At 43.2% G+C, this 14,206-nt stretch overlaps 1 protein-coding gene across 2 annotated transcripts; it reads left to right on the forward strand.

The window, feature by feature from the left end:
- Nucleotides 1–634: 634 nt before the first annotated feature.
- On the forward strand, nucleotides 635–8,106 carry LOC124081502 (saoe class I histocompatibility antigen, A alpha chain). 2 transcript variants are annotated; one of them, XM_046427683.2, is made up of 6 exons: nucleotides 635–2,604; nucleotides 2,899–3,168; nucleotides 3,398–3,733; nucleotides 4,410–4,685; nucleotides 4,795–4,900; nucleotides 7,110–8,106. In XM_046427683.2, the coding sequence occupies exons 1-6, from the start codon at nucleotides 2,541–2,543 to the stop codon at nucleotides 7,168–7,170; spliced, it is 1,113 nt and encodes a 370-aa protein (XP_046283639.1). In that variant the 5' UTR covers nucleotides 635–2,540; the 3' UTR covers nucleotides 7,171–8,106. The 2 variants fall into 2 exon arrangements, with proteins under 2 accessions (XP_046283639.1, XP_046283640.1); XM_046427684.2 differs by having other exon boundaries at nucleotides 3,458–3,733.
- Nucleotides 8,107–14,206: the final 6,100 nt, after the last annotated feature.

Consider the following 14,206-nt stretch of genomic DNA (forward strand, 5'->3'; position numbering starts at 1 on the left):
ACACAAACATTTGGGGAAGATGTATAGGATATACATGGTTTTGTTGAACTTTTGCACAAAGTATAAAAATTATAACAAAATGAAAAATAATGCTCAGCCCTATTGAGTCAGACCTGAGGATGACTTGGCTTCTGTGAACCTCAGTTTACCTATTTCAAAATGGGGACTTGGTAACAGCATATAGGACATTCTGTCTCTGGAGATGAACAAACCAGAAAAGCATTAACTCCTTCTGGAGTTAGGAGATGGGTTGCAGAGTTAAGAATATGGAGTGGTCTAAGGTACTAACTATCCCTGTTTTCTAATAATAAAAACCATGATGTGACCTTGGACAATTCCCTCCAAGAAGATGTGTTAAATTGGATCTATCAGAGAATCCTTTTTGAAATCATTCCTCCCTTTCAAGGTTGTTGTGGGAATTAAGTGGGATCATCTCCAAAGGGGACTTAGTGCAATGCCTGGAACATAGTAGGGATTTGAGTCACCATGGTAAGTCTCACGGCTCTGACTGCCCTTCTCATTCATTGATCAGTATCATGCATATTTGACCCATGATTCCTGGAGGGAAGGAAACTTACACTGTCCCTCAGCACTGTACAGACTTGCCTGCTGGTCAAGTGGAAGTTTTTTAATAACCAGAATATGAAAAGAACTCAAAAAAATTAACACCAACAAAACCTAATAACCCACTCAATGAATGAATGAATGATCTATAGATATTATTCCAAAAAAGAAATACAAATAATCACAAAATATATGAAAACATGTTCAACATACTTAGCAATCAGGAAGATTTAAATCATAACTACATTGATATTTCATCTCACCCCAGTCAGAATGGCAATCATCAAGAATACAAATAATGAAGCAGGCGTGGTGGCACACACCTGCTATCTCAGTAGCTTGGGAGGCTGAGGCAGGAGGATTGGGAGTGCAAAGCCAGCCTCAGCAACTTAGTGAGGTCCTAAGCAACTCAGTGACACCCTATCACTAAATAAAATATAAATAAAGAGCTGGGGATGTGGCTCAGTGGTAAAATTCAATCCCTGGAACCAAAAACAAAATAAAACAAAACAAAATGAACAAATATTGATAATTGCTGGTGAGTATGAGGGGAAGAAGTTATACATTGTTGATGGGACTGCAAATTAGTACAACCACTTTGGAAAGCAGGATGGAGATTCCTCAGAAGACTAAGAATGGAAACACCATTTTTTTTTTTTCAAATTCTAGACTTGAGGAGTTGATCAAGTAATTAAAGGACATTTCTAAAGAAAAAAAAATAAAGAAAAGAAATAAAGGCTCTGAAAACCTTCTCTGGATTTTCCCATATGCTGACATTAGCAAGAGCTACTCCCCCCCACACCCATCATTGCTCTTACACAGGTCCCTAAACAGGTGACTCTATATTATCAAGAGATGAATCTTCAGACTCATGCGGTCCTGACCTCTTTCCAGAGCTGTTTACTTAAATGCCTTCTTTTCCATAATCTTTAAAAATCCAATATCAGATTTTAGAATTAGCAGAGAGGAGGGATACCACAGTTTCTCATCTTAAGTTAATTCTTGTTGGAATTCTTTTTCTGCTCTGCCTACTTATCCCCCTCCCAGCCCTAAATTCCAGTAATCCTGGTACTGGCTTCAAAGTAAATGCAAAAATATATAAGGCAGAGTCTAATTTAGATTTATATTTACTTGGAAAATAGGACCCATAAATTAAGGATCATTCTGTGTTGGAGAAATATGATATGTGCTATGAAGTGGAGGGAGGAGGGCTGGTGAGAGAAAGGGAGAGGGAGAGGGCAGCACTTGTGAGAAAAGCCCAATCATTCCAGATTTCAGTATGAGAGGACCTAAAGTAAGGCTAAAACCTTAGTTTAATCCTAAGAACTGGGATTACCAGCATGGGCCACAGTGTGGGTTCAGACACATTTATATATGAAGGGTAAAATCACTAGGGATAGATAGGAATCCAGATCATTGCAGACTGTGAAAATTGTGCTTCCCTCAGTGAGTAAATCAAAGGAAAAAAGTCTCTGGGAATCTCTGTGTGGTTTCCCAGGCACTTCTCTAAGATAGAAAGGGAAATCATTGCTTCTCCACCTCCTTTCCCCAGGGCTGCTCACTCTCTGACATCATATTCCCTGGGGAGGTGCTTTCTTTTAGAAGGTCTATCCTTGGCTTCTTCAAACAGCCTCTGAGCCAGGACTCAGAGAGATGATGTGAGAAAGACAGCTTGGTGCTGGAGGAGAAAGGTCAGAAGAAAACCGCAGGTCCTGGGCGTGGCTCAAGGTCTCAGGCCTGAAGGAGGTTTCTGGGGTTGGGAAACCAGAAGGAAACCAAATCCCCACTTTCCAGGAGTTTCACTTCCTCCTCTTTCAACCTGAGTTCTGCCTGGTGACTCATGACGCGTCCACAGTTCTCACTCTCACACCAGTGGTTTCTAGAGAAGCCAATCAGAGTTGTCGCCGCGATTCCAGGTGACAAGGTCCAGGCACTGCTGCAGGAACTGATTCTCCCTGTCCATGGAGGTGTGAGTCATGAAGTTCAGAACTCTGTTCCTGCTGCTTTTGGGGCCTCTAACCCTAATCCAAACCTGGGCGAGTGAGTACCGGGTCGGGCGGGAAACAACCTCTGTGGGTAGGATCTAGGGGACTTCTCAGCGGGGTCGCAGATTCAGGGACGCGGCATTTCCACCTTGTGAAGCCTGAACATTCCCTCCATCTCAGACTCGCCCTGTCCCGATCTGAATCACCGACCATACCGTCCTTTCTGTCTGCCCGCTTTCTGTCTCACGAGTCCCCTCGCCCCCTCCTCCCATCACGGCCCATCAACCTGGGACCCTGGTCCTGTCCCAGGAGGTGGTCGCATCGGGTCTTAGCTGCTCTCTGTCCTCAGGGTCCCACTCCCTGCGTTATTTCCACACCTCCGTGTCCCGACCTGGCGAGGAAGAGTCTTTTTACACCTCGGTGGGCTATGTGGACGACACACTGTTCCTGCACTTCGACAGCGACGCCCCAAATCCGAGGGTGGAGCCGCGGGTGCAGTGGATGGAATTTGAGGCACCAGAGTTTTGGGAAACGCAAACCAAGATTGCTAAGGCGCACGCACAGAAATTGAGCTGGAACCTGCGCTCCACCCTCCGTTACTGCAACCAGAGCGAGGACGGTGAGTGACCCGGGACCGGTGGCAGGGGACAAATGCCCCCATCTCTTTGAGACAGGCCATGGTCGACTACAGTCTCCGAGACTTAGTTTCATTTCCAGGCCCCCAACATCCCTTGGCCCCTCGACTCAGAAAACTTGGGCGAGTTCGCCAGGGGTTCACTTTACATTTATGCAGAAGCCTTAGACCAATCCACCCCTCCTCCTCCCCCGCTCCCGGGTTGCACTGGCAGAGTTAAGCCCCAGAGGTAAAAGCTGGAGCAAAGCCAGTCTGACTTCCGGGGCGGGGCCAGGCTCTCACACCTTCCAGTGGATTTCTGGCTGTGACCTTGGGCCAGATGGAAGCCTCCTTCGTGGATATGAGGAGTTTGCCTATGATGGTGCGGATTACATCTCCCTGAATGAGGACCTGCGCTCTTGGACCTCATGGAACAAGGCTGCTCAGATCACCCAGCGCAAATGGGAGGATTCAGGAGATGCAGAGCACTACAGGGCCTACCTGCAGGAGGAGTGCCTGGAGTGGCTCCGCAGATTCCTGGAGAAAGGGAAGGACAAGTTGCTGCACACAGGTACCAGGGGATGAGGGGACCCCTACATAGTTTGGACAAAAATGGAATTGCTAACAGAATACCAGAGGGCCTTCCCTCCTCTCAAGACAATTAAGGCATCAAGTCTGTCTTGGAATGGGGGGGGGGGGGCGGGGAGAAGATCTCTGAACAAACTTAAGAGCACATTGCTTTGACCCTGACAGCAGCCTTGGGTACCACAAGATGACTTTCTCAGGTCTTGTTCTGAGCTCCACATTCAAATTGTTTGAGGTTTGACTGCAGGTTTTGTGAGTCTCTGGGCCTCCATTCAGGTCAGAACCTGAAGTCCCTCTTAGAGACCTGGGGCATCTTTCCCTGGTCAGTCTGATTCTACAACTTTCCAAGGAAACAGAGATTATCTCAGAAGCTTGAGTCCAGGCTGGTGCTTGGGTTTTGCTTTCCTTCCTCACTTCCATTGTCCTGTCTGACTTAGTATGGTCACATGAGCACTGGTTCAGTGGCCATGGGAGGTAATGTAAAATGTCTTATTAAAAAAATATTTTTAGTTGTAGATGGACACAATACTTTTATTTTATTTATTTATTTTTATGTGGTACTGAGGATCGAACCCATGCCTCATATGTGCTAAGCAAGCACTCTACCAGTGAGCTACAGCCCCAGCCCCAAAATGTCTTATTTTTCTAATTCTTCCCTTCAGAGTCTCCAAAGACACATGTGACCCGTCACTTCAGCCCTGAAGGAGATGTCACCCTGAGGTGCTGGGCCTTGGGATTCTACCCTAAGGAGATCACCCTGACTTGGCAGAGGGATGGGGAGGACCAGATTCAGAACATGGAGCTTGTGGAGACCAGGCCTGCAGGGGATGGAACCTTTCAGAAGTGGGCAGCTGTGGTGGTGCCTGCTGGGGAAGAGCAGAGATACACATGCCATGTGCAACATGAGGGGCTGCCTGAACCCCTCACCCTGAGATGGGGTAAGGAGGGGATGAGGGCATAAAGCCTCTTGCCAAGAAAGCAGGAGCCATTCTGAGGGCTGAGAGCTGGTGGTTACAGCATCTCATCTTCCCTTTTTTCCCTTCCCAGAGCTATCTCGTCAGCACACCTTCTCCATGATTGGAATTCTTCTTGGCCTCCTTCTCTTTGGAGTTGGGTTTGCTAGTGTGAAGTGGAAGAGCCAGATAAAAAAGAGGTGAAGTCTGATTTTTTTTTTTTTTTTTTTTTGTCCCTGTATGGGTTTCAAGCCACAGGCAGGTGTTTTCCAGTCTTTTGCCTTATTACTGAGGAGCACCATTCACATGCATGTGTACCCAGAGAGAGTCCCTGTGTGCTGAAACTTTCTTAAAAAGCACAGGTGAAAAACATGAAACTTTTTACCCTGATGATCATGACCATATAGACCTGATTCCCAGCAGTCCCAGGTCATTTTCCTCATGCTTCCCGATCCTTCCCTGGGTCTGCAGTCATAGTCCTGGAAATGTCACTGGTTTAGAACCAGGGGATTCCTCTAGAACCTCATGGCCCTGCATCCTCCCTGACCTCTCACAGGACACTTTCTATCTACTGTTGGAAAGGAAAAAGCTACACTCAGGCTACAAATAAGTATGGGTCGGAGAATGATCACTGAGACCCTTGAGGTAGTATGAACAGGAGCCCAGTGGGGAGCTCACCTACCCTATGATTCTCTTTAGCTATAGCTCCTTTGGACTCTGAGTAGTTTTCTTTTCTTTAGCTGTTGTTGTTCTACCCTGGGCAGGGAAGAGTCCGAGGGGTTTAATGAGTCTCTCATGACTTCTAAAGGAGGGTTGAAAAGGGGGAAGAGATAGAATGGAGGGGGCACAGCTGGGTTCTGGGGACTCTGAATCTGGACCTTTTGAGTGAGTGATGTTCAGAATGTTGCGACTTCTGGTGAACTTCCCTAATTCTTTTTCTGCAAATGGCTCTGAATGTGTCTGAGTTCCTATTGGTAAAATGTGAAGAGGTGGAATAACCAGCCTATCCCTGCCCAATAGGACCCTCTTCCCCATACTAACCTGTGTTCCCTTCTGTATCAGAAAAGGGGCCAGGATGTCTCTACCCCTGGTTTAACTTTATGTTGCATTGAGCTGCATCTTCTTATTTCACTATTGAAAACAAGAATCTGGGTATGAATGTGTTTTTCAAATTCTTGCCCTTTAGAGAGATTGATGAGGTTATTCAAGGGGCACAAGATTCCACAATTTGTGAGAGAAAACAAATTGAGATCTGAGAACCTCCCAGAATCCACGTGTTTGCTGTGGACACAGTAGAAGGCCGTGAGGAGCTATGTATGGGCAGGGCTGCAGCCAGGCAGTGCTCAGTCCTCTGTGGGCTTGGATGTGGTCACTCAAGAGCTGGTTATACCTCAATAGAGTCTTGTTCACTAGGACCTGTGATCACAGGAACTCAGATATTGCCTGGGCCTTGTCCTGTGTCCAGGACCAAAGGCAGGAAGTGTTTGTGTGGCCAGATCAGCGTGGCTCATGCCTGAGTTCAACCCTTAGCTCCCACTTTTGGGGTTTGTCTCTTTGTTTCTGTAGAGGATTATGCCTGTTCTTATTCTTGTGAATGAGTTCTGGTCTCTTGCTTTGCATCTAATTTAAATTATATCTGGTGGGAAATTAAATCCATCTGCTTAGGTTTTTTTTTTTCCCTAAAGGAGCAAATGAAAAGATGTGCTGTGGAGTGCGAGAGGGCTGGTGTGGGTGGAGGGAGGGAGGAAGAGCAGCTCTTAGGAGAAGAGTGCAGACAACCTGGACTTCTGTGTGACAGGACATTGTGCTGTAGCTGCCACAAGCAGCCTTTGGCCTGAGGCTCCATTAATAATGATAGTGTCTCTAGAAGAGGGAGATGCTCCAGAGTGATCATTCATCCAACTGATACTTACTGTGTGTCAGATCTGTTACACTGTTTCTGTACCTGGGAAACATGAGTGAAATTAAATCAGTTGTCCTCTCTGAGTAGCAGGTGACCTAGTGGGCAGAGGTAGAAAATTTCATCTAGGCATTGGGTAGTTTTCATGGCAGGAAGTGGCAAGTAATATAGGGAAGGTGATCTAGTCCGTGATGTGAGGCAGCGAAGAGGGCTGTGTGCTGGGGTGGGCAGCATGGGATCATGAAGAAAGTGAGATTTGAGGAGAGACGTGAGGACCTGAGGTAATTAGCTATGAGGACACCTGGAGGAGTTCTTTCAATGCCAGGAGAAGCTGCACTGCAAGTGACAGGGCAGAATGAGTGTGTAAGAGTGTGTGTGTGTGTGTGTGTGTGTGTGTAAAAGAGAAGAGAAAGACTGAGATGATGTCAGAGGGGCTTCCAGATCTGTAGCCTAAAGGTCCTAGAGAGCTTGGGCTTCATCTGACAAATGCCTTGTCATGGTGTCCACAGAGCTCTGCTTCTGCCCCAGAAATTCCTTCACAGCCAAAGAAGAAGTGTGACCACAGTCTGAACTCCGGAATCTCTGCTCCTACCATCTTCTCCCTCCTCCTGAGGTACCTGGCTTGATGAGGGGTGCTGTGGCCTTTTGAAGACTTCATGACAGTGGCAACTACAAGGAGACACCTTGCAGCTGGGTCAAGGTCCCTCAGGAGGCTGCACGTGCTCTGAACTAGTGTCTGACAGGTGGCACTGTTTTCCCAACAGCCAGGATTCATTTGTCCAGGAATCAAGAAATGGGAATGGGAGTGGCAACTCTCACTATGGCCCCCAGTGACCCACTGTGTGCTTCCTGTCCCAAGACCTTATGTCCTGCTGGCCTAGAGATCTTAGTTTCACAGAAGAAATGCTTCCATCAAGAGACAACAATGAGTTCACTGAATTGGAAAGGTCAACTGTCACTGGCCATGTTGGGCTCTTCTTGCTTTAAGTCAAGAGCCCAAGAGTGGAGTTAGCTGGTGGGCCTGAGTGATGGATCCTGGCAGCCAGGGGGACATGGGACAGCTGCTCCCCATGGAGGGAAGGAAGGGAATGTCTGGAATATAGGAGTCCCTTAGGGTGCCTCTTAGTGTTACCCCTGTGATTAATGTCCATGGGAAACTACATCATCCTAACCCAGGCAGGACTAAGAGTGGCCAGGACCCTTCAGGAATGAAGGTTGGCATCACCACAGCAGGAGAAATGCCACAGGCAGCTGAACTACTTGGTGAATTGAAGGGAATACGGAATGGGAGGTGGAAGAAGATAGTTATGAGTACCAGCAGCAACACATGACCATTTTCAGAGGAGAGGACTGTAATTTTCATTTGCATATCTTCTTTATTTTATTATGAATATGTTTGTGGTATGTATTTATTAATAAAATATACTTATTTTCTTGAATATCATCCTTTTATACATAACAAATAATTTTGACTGTTTTTCATAGTATTAAACATTGTTAAGTGTATGTCTTAGTGTCTTGCATTTTGGGATGTCTATCAAGGGGAGGAGGAGAATACATCACAGAGGGACTTTGCATCCTGTGTTAGGAAAGGGATGGTGTAGTTCAGTTGTATGCAGGAGAGTCTTATCATGTTAAGTGGAAGTATAAATTATTATTCTCTTTATAACAAAGGCCATCCTAGTGCTCAGTGAGATTGAGGTGTGTGATCAAAGCTATCCCAGGATGGGATATGTGTTAAAACCTTAAAGTTTTTTTCCTTAGAAAGAAAAGGTGGACTTATATTGTCAATCATGATATGTGAATTGGAAGATCGTGTTGTTTTCACCCCATGAGGTACCACCAGGTGGATTATGCAGAAAGTTGATCAGAGCTCAGCATGGAGAATATCTCTGTTGCTGCTCTCTGAAATGACTCCCCAAACCCATTTATCACTTCTTAGAGTAAATAATGGAATCCAGAATTTTTCCACTTTCATGTAAAGTATATATCATATTGGGAGATAATTACATGTTTAGGAAGGCCACAGAACCAGGCTTATTGTTATGTAGCAAAGGACAGAAACTACAATCCTGCCCTAGGTCAGATCCCACGTAGGCTCCACTGTCCCTGCTGCTGGCACAGGTGCCACTGATCACACTGATACTCTGATGACTAACAAAGGATTCTGTGACTGGTACTGCTGTTGCTGCTGATGCTGGGAACTGGTCATTACTACTTCCACTTGAGCCACTATCCCAAATGTGTCTGCCCTTCCCCAGCCCCTCTGTCATCATGTCCTGGTCAGAGTCCAGCATGTGGTCATCTGACTGGTGGAGCTGAAGCCTCATGTTGTGTTCCCCTGTAATAATGCCTGGGAGGTGGAGTTTGTCCTTTTATGGAGAGAAGTGGTTTCTGACTCTTAACAAGACAAAAGTGTGGAATTACCCTAACTTAGGAAGAGATTTTAGTGCCAGGGCTGAGAAATGGAGAAAGAATGGAACATTCTAATTTTTGGAACAGTGATCAGGGACTAGAACTTCATGAGTTGTTTGTAGATTCTCAGGTTTGGATGATGAATAAGTAACTAATGAATGACATCTTCTCATACATTCCCTTGAAAATGTGTTACTAGATCCAGTTTTGGTCTATATCAGCTTATACTTGAGATAATTGAAGTGTCTTTGTGGGATGGTGAATGGTCACTAAAAACACCTCCTAGCCTTTGTCTCTTATTAGTAGTGTTAAAATAGCCAGGTCTGTACTCTTCAGAGAATCTGCATGTACACTGATGTTTTCTAGGAATATTTATATTTTCTTGTGCATGAAAATGTGTCTAGGGAGAGAACCTCTAACATCTATCAGTCTTTTGTATTGAGTGCTGCAAAGGACTTAAAAAACCTGAATCTTCCAGTTTAGATATGGTGCTACAGTCAGTCTGGACCATGATTAGCTGGTAGCATTGTTTTTAGCAGGTCTGAGGACATGAAGTGAATCCTCATATTTTGCTCATCTTTTGTTCTGGAATTTGTCTTTGTGAGATGGCAAGGGAATTTTTTCCCTCTATCCATCCAAGTATGTGATTCTCCACCAGCAACTGGGAGTTCTGCTATTGAATCCTAAGACTACCTTATGTTAATGTCACATTGTAAAAGTTCAAGGGCTCTTCCCACAATGCTTCCCTCATTTAACATGCCAGAGCAAGCATGGAGACCCTAGGTTACCTACCCTTCTCTTTTACCTGGTACAATGTTGGAGGTTTCTGTAGCCTCTTTCTTAAGTGTTGATAATTTCATAGAAAACCTAACAGAACCTAGGTAAAGGCCGTTTATAGTTTATAAAGGGCACAAACAAGCAGCCAGAGGTAGAGGTACACAGATAAGATCTAGAAGTGTTCCAAGTGCAGAAGCCTCTGTTCCCATGAATTTGGGGTACACCACCCTCACAGCACGTGTATCAGCAATATGGAAGCTCCCCAGACACTATTGTTCAGGTGTTCTGTTCTAGTCAAGGTTTGAACTATTGAATGAAATCCAGTAATAATGAGGAGAGCATTCTGCTTTACTCAAACTAAATTAATTGTTAATCTCATCCATAAAACACCCTCTTATAAACATCCAGTATAAGGTTTTAACAAATATCTGGGCACTATGGCCCAGCCAAGTTGACATATAATTACCAAATTTCCCAGGACAAGAATATTCTAAGAAAATTTATATGAGAATCAATTAAGTAAGGGACAAACAACTGCTTTTGAGAATTTATGAAAAGTCAACCAACAAACAAAAAACCCACCAGGCAGTTCTCCCAAAGACTTTTTGCTAAATTTTATTAAGGACTGAAATAACCTGTATTTGTTCACCAGAGAAAAGAATGTGAAAAGCAGCAGAGGACAAAGAAAATACTTCATGGGAAAAATCATAAAGATGACAGCAGCTTTTGTATTGGAATCAAAGCAAATGAGAACACTGATCAGCAACGTGTTTGAAGGACTGAAAGGAAAATGCTGTAAATTTAGAATTCTTTCCCAGCAAAAGTATCTTTCACAAATGAAGGTATTTCAGGGTGAAAGAATTCATAATGAGCAGACAAACTGCACTGTAATGAATGTCCTTCAGATCAAAAGAAAATCATACTAGATGGAAAGGTACATGGTTAGATACATAAGATTTTCTTTTTATTTAAAAATCTCTTTAAAAGAGAATGCCTTTTTTTTTCTTTTCTTTCTTGTTTTCTTTTCTTTTTCTTTTTTTTTTTTTTGTAACTTGGGATTGAACCCAGGGGTGCTTAACCACTGAACCACATCCCCAGCTCTTTTTTATGTTTTGAGTTGCTAAGTTGCTTAGGGCCTTGTTAAATTGCTGATGCTGGCTTTGAACTTGAGGTCCTCCTGCTTCAACCTCCCATGCTACTGAGATTACAGGTGTGTGCTACTGTATCCAGTAACTTAATATTTCTTGACTTCACCAAGAATAGTGTTGTAGAGTACTCCAACAACTCATTCATCCACTAAAGCAGCTATTAACTTATGAACTTTGAGACTAATAAAAAATCTTACAACAATTAAGAGAATGCTTAATGCATGAAGAAGCTCCTAAATTTGGTAAGAAAGCATTTTTACTTACCTCCTCCCTCCCACCAGCTCTGAGTGCCACAGTCCTGGTACAATTTCCTAATATCAGAGGAGGTATATAGATTTGTTCTCTAAGAAATATGGTTGTGTGATTGATATGATGGCTCCCTGAGCTTGTCTTTGTTGCCCTCTCTGCCTCCCTCAAACTTGATTAGTGTTGGTATGGTCTCCACAGCTTATGCTAACAGTGGCCACAAGTAATCACCTGCAGACAGACTACAAGAACAAAGACTGGATCTTCATCAATTATACCTACAAGCCTTTAAAGGGCCTGATTGCAAGGGGGTAGGGTGGTGAAATGGAAGCAGCAAAATAGAACCCTTGTCATGGAACTCTGAGTGGAGCAGAGTTCTTTGTACAACATCAGAGTTTTCCTCTTACACTTTTTTGAAAGAACTTCATGAAGTTTATAAAAGCCATCAATATGTCATAGTCAAGTTTCCTGAAATGTGATAGTAAGTGGATTTTCTTCCATAATGCATCTGAAATCTGAAAGAACAGTGACAGCCATTTTTACTACGTTGGCTACAAGGCTTCTTGAGAAGTATCATGAGCCAATTGGATAGGTGTTTTAAAAAATAATTACTATTGGGGCTGGGGTTGTGGCTCAGTGGTAGAGCGCTTGCCTAGCATGCACGAGGCCCTGGTTTCCATCCTCAGCACCACATAAAAATAAGTAAACAAAATAAAGTTGTATTGTGTACAACTAAGAAATAAATATTTTTTAACATTCTACTTATTTGAATTTTGATTTCTGACTGTGATCCAGTTAAACACAAAATGAAGCCCCAGGCCATGCTAGGCAGAATCTAAGATGCCCTATGATAACAACCTCTTCTAGTAAGTGCACAAGGAGGTTTAGTTCACTGCCACCTTATGGAGTCAATGATCCAAGAGGCAGAGTGACAGAGAAACAAAGGGTGTTACTAGGAACAAGCTGGCTTTTTGCCTTCAATGATCATCTTACCCTTTTCCTTAAGAATCTTTTATATGACTTTTCAAGGGAAGATGTGCAGGACCCAGATAGAGAGGTGCCTCAGTTTTTCAGTGTTTTGAAAAATAGCCTCTTCTGGAATGTGGGCTGTATATATCTTACCTCTTTCATGTAGGTTGATGAGAGTTGCAGTCCAGTGGATCTAAAGGGCCTAAAGGGAGCAAAGGAAAATATTGAAATGACTTGTATCTGATTTTTGTTGTGATCACTATTTCTGGCAAGTACTCTTCCACTTTTGAATTTCTCTCACAACTTGGGACTAGGAAGTATTTGGTAAGGGAGATTTGTGCATCTCTAGCTAACTTTAGAGTATGGTTAATCTATAAAAGACTTCTGTGGCCAGTGATCTTTAAGAGCTAGAGCAGGCAAGAGCAGAAACTTGGGAGAATTGAGTCTTTATTGGGGTTGGGGATTATGTGCACTTTTAGGCTTATTCAGTATTTCCCAGTTATTCAAACAGGCATCTAGGTAGTACTGAGAAGGGATTTTACAGACATACTTAAGTTTGAAATTAGTTAAATTAAAGTCAGAGTGAGTAACCTGGTGATCCTGCCCTAATCAGAGCAGCCCTTCACTGGACTGGCTTTGTGTAGAGCAAGGAGATTCCAAGAGCAGAGGGATTCAGAGTGAGGGAGGCTTCCCAATGAGAAGGGAGGGTTTGAGAATGGAGTGGCCATATAGCAAGGAATGCTGGGTACCACAGCAGCTGGGGCAGGAAATGGAGCACTGATCTCTAAAAGTGCAAGTAACAGAATTCTGCCAACAGCTGCCAACAGCTATGAGCTCAGTGGAGGACCCCATCACAGCCTGATGAAATCCTGAACACGCTTGGACTTTTCACCTTGTGAACTGTGAGCAAATAAATTTTGAGCAAATAAAATTTGCTTTTATTTGTAAGCAAATAAAAATTTGCTTTTATTTGTGAGCAAGTAAAATTTGAAGCTACTCTGTGGTAATTTGTTAGACGGAAACAGGAAACCAATACCAAGGCTTCACTGTGCAATTAATAAGCACAAAACACTACACTAAAATGAACTTGTGAACTGTCATGTACACTCCTTGCATGAAGTAACATCTTTGCTAAGAAGGATATTCTTTGAATCTGGTATCCTGGGGCTGAAAACTTAATTGCCTTTTAAAATTTATGTTAATCAGTTTCAAGAAAATACTATTATGCATCTTAGTATAATATGTATGTTCACAGGTAACTAGTTAGCACTGTTAAAGGGCACTTTGAATGCACCCAATGCTTAGAACTTTGAGGAAAAATTTGAATATGCTCACTGAAATATGATGTTTAAATAATATATTTTCATTTTTTTGGTTCTTGATGTTGAAGCTTTTATTTTATTTTATTATTTATTTATTTATTTATTTAGAGAGAGAGAAAGAGAGAGAGAGAGAAATTTTTTTTTTTTTTTTTTTTTTCGTTTTCGGCGGACACAACATCTTTGTGTGTGGTGCTGAGGATCTAACCCGGGCCGCAGGCATGCCAGGCGAGTGCACTACCGCTTGAGCCACATCCCCAGCCCAATGCTGAAGCTTTTTGATGATTATTGCTGAGAATTTGAGATACATTTGTTTTTCATTTTTTAATTAATTTATTTTTGATACCAGGGATTGACCGTAATGATAACAACCTCTGCTTGTAACTATACAAGATGGTTTAGTTCACTGCCACCTCATGGAGTCCATGATTCAAGAGGCAGAATGATAGTGAAAGAAAGAGCGTTATTAGGAACAAGCTGGCATTGTTAGAAGATGGTTGGCTTTTGCCTTCTACTTTCCCTAAGAGAGAGTCTTTTATATGATTTTTGAAGGGAGGACATGTAGGACCCAGATAGGTGCCTCAATTTTTCAATGTTTTGAAAAATAGCCTCTTCTGGAATGTGGGCTCCATATATCTTATCTCTTTCACATGTAATCTCTTTTATTTTGTTAACAGTTGCAGTCCAGTGGATCTAAGGAAAATATAAACGTTAGCTGAAATGACTTGTATC

Source organism: Marmota monax, unplaced genomic scaffold, assembly GCF_021218885.2.
Source record: "Marmota monax isolate L192 unplaced genomic scaffold, Marmota_monax_Labrador192_F-V1.1 WCK01_AAM20220418_F8-fsc00702, whole genome shotgun sequence".
In the NCBI taxonomy this organism is placed as follows: Eukaryota; Metazoa; Chordata; class Mammalia; order Rodentia; family Sciuridae; genus Marmota; species Marmota monax.